This window comes from Nanorana parkeri, unplaced genomic scaffold, assembly GCF_000935625.1.
Source record: "Nanorana parkeri isolate BGI_ZX_2015 unplaced genomic scaffold, ASM93562v1 scaffold1129, whole genome shotgun sequence".
Classification (NCBI taxonomy): Eukaryota; Metazoa; Chordata; class Amphibia; order Anura; family Dicroglossidae; genus Nanorana; species Nanorana parkeri.
The window spans coordinates 63,344-64,041 of record NW_017307397.1 but is presented as its reverse complement, the minus strand read 5'-3'; the positions used below and the strand labels follow the sequence as shown (position 1 = coordinate 64,041).

Genomic DNA, 698 nt, shown 5'->3' with positions numbered 1-698 from the left:
CCCCCCCCCCCCTCCCCCATTACAGTGTGCAGTGAAATCAGAGTAAGCAATTCCAGTCCAGGAGAGGAGGAGAGGAACCGGTACAACTGTACAAGACTGAAGGGAAGGACGGAGCTCAGCTTTAGAAGGGTTCTCTTTTGGAGAATAGCAGCTTCACCATGAGGCTTCTCACCCAGGGATTTCACTTTCTGATGACACATTTGAAGCTGTAACAATGTCATTTTTGTCACGTTTTAGCCGCCTACAATGTGTTCACAGCTCAGGATTCCACCGAGACGTCAGGAAATTCATTCTCGCAGCTCACATAGGAAACGCCATGCGCTGTGCGGTGTGATATTCATGGAGACCACGGCGGGAACATTGTTCAATTCATCAGTCATTCTGCGGAGGTCGTGTACACTGATATACTGTGTGATTAAATTGTGATAATGGGTGTTTGGGGTGGAGGGGCCAATAGATTTCCAGTATGTGAAAAGCACCTTAATTGTCCCACAGGAGCTGTGCATAGAGCTTGAAGCCAAATTCAGTCATCTCCTGCAGTCTGTGCACTGCTGGTATGAAGATGCTCAAAGATTTATTATCTAAAAAAAGGATACCAAGCTGTGCCTCTACTTATTACTTACAACACTGGGACTGCTCAGGTGCAGGCTCAGTTTCCTGCCCCCCCCCCCCCCCGCCCCCCCCCCCCACTCCGTGCC

At 49.6% G+C, this 698-nt stretch overlaps 1 protein-coding gene across 1 annotated transcript in view; it reads left to right on the top strand.

Annotated features, from left to right (window-relative positions):
• Positions 1 to 334, top strand: part of LOC108796545 (adhesion G protein-coupled receptor F5-like) — a 31,401-nt gene extending 31,067 nt beyond the window's left edge. Inside the window, exon 14 of the mRNA XM_018568039.1 lies at positions 238 to 334. Coding sequence (XP_018423541.1) covers positions 238 to 334 — 97 coding nt within the window. The remainder of the gene's footprint in view (positions 1 to 237) is intronic.
• Positions 335 to 698: the final 364 nt, after the last annotated feature.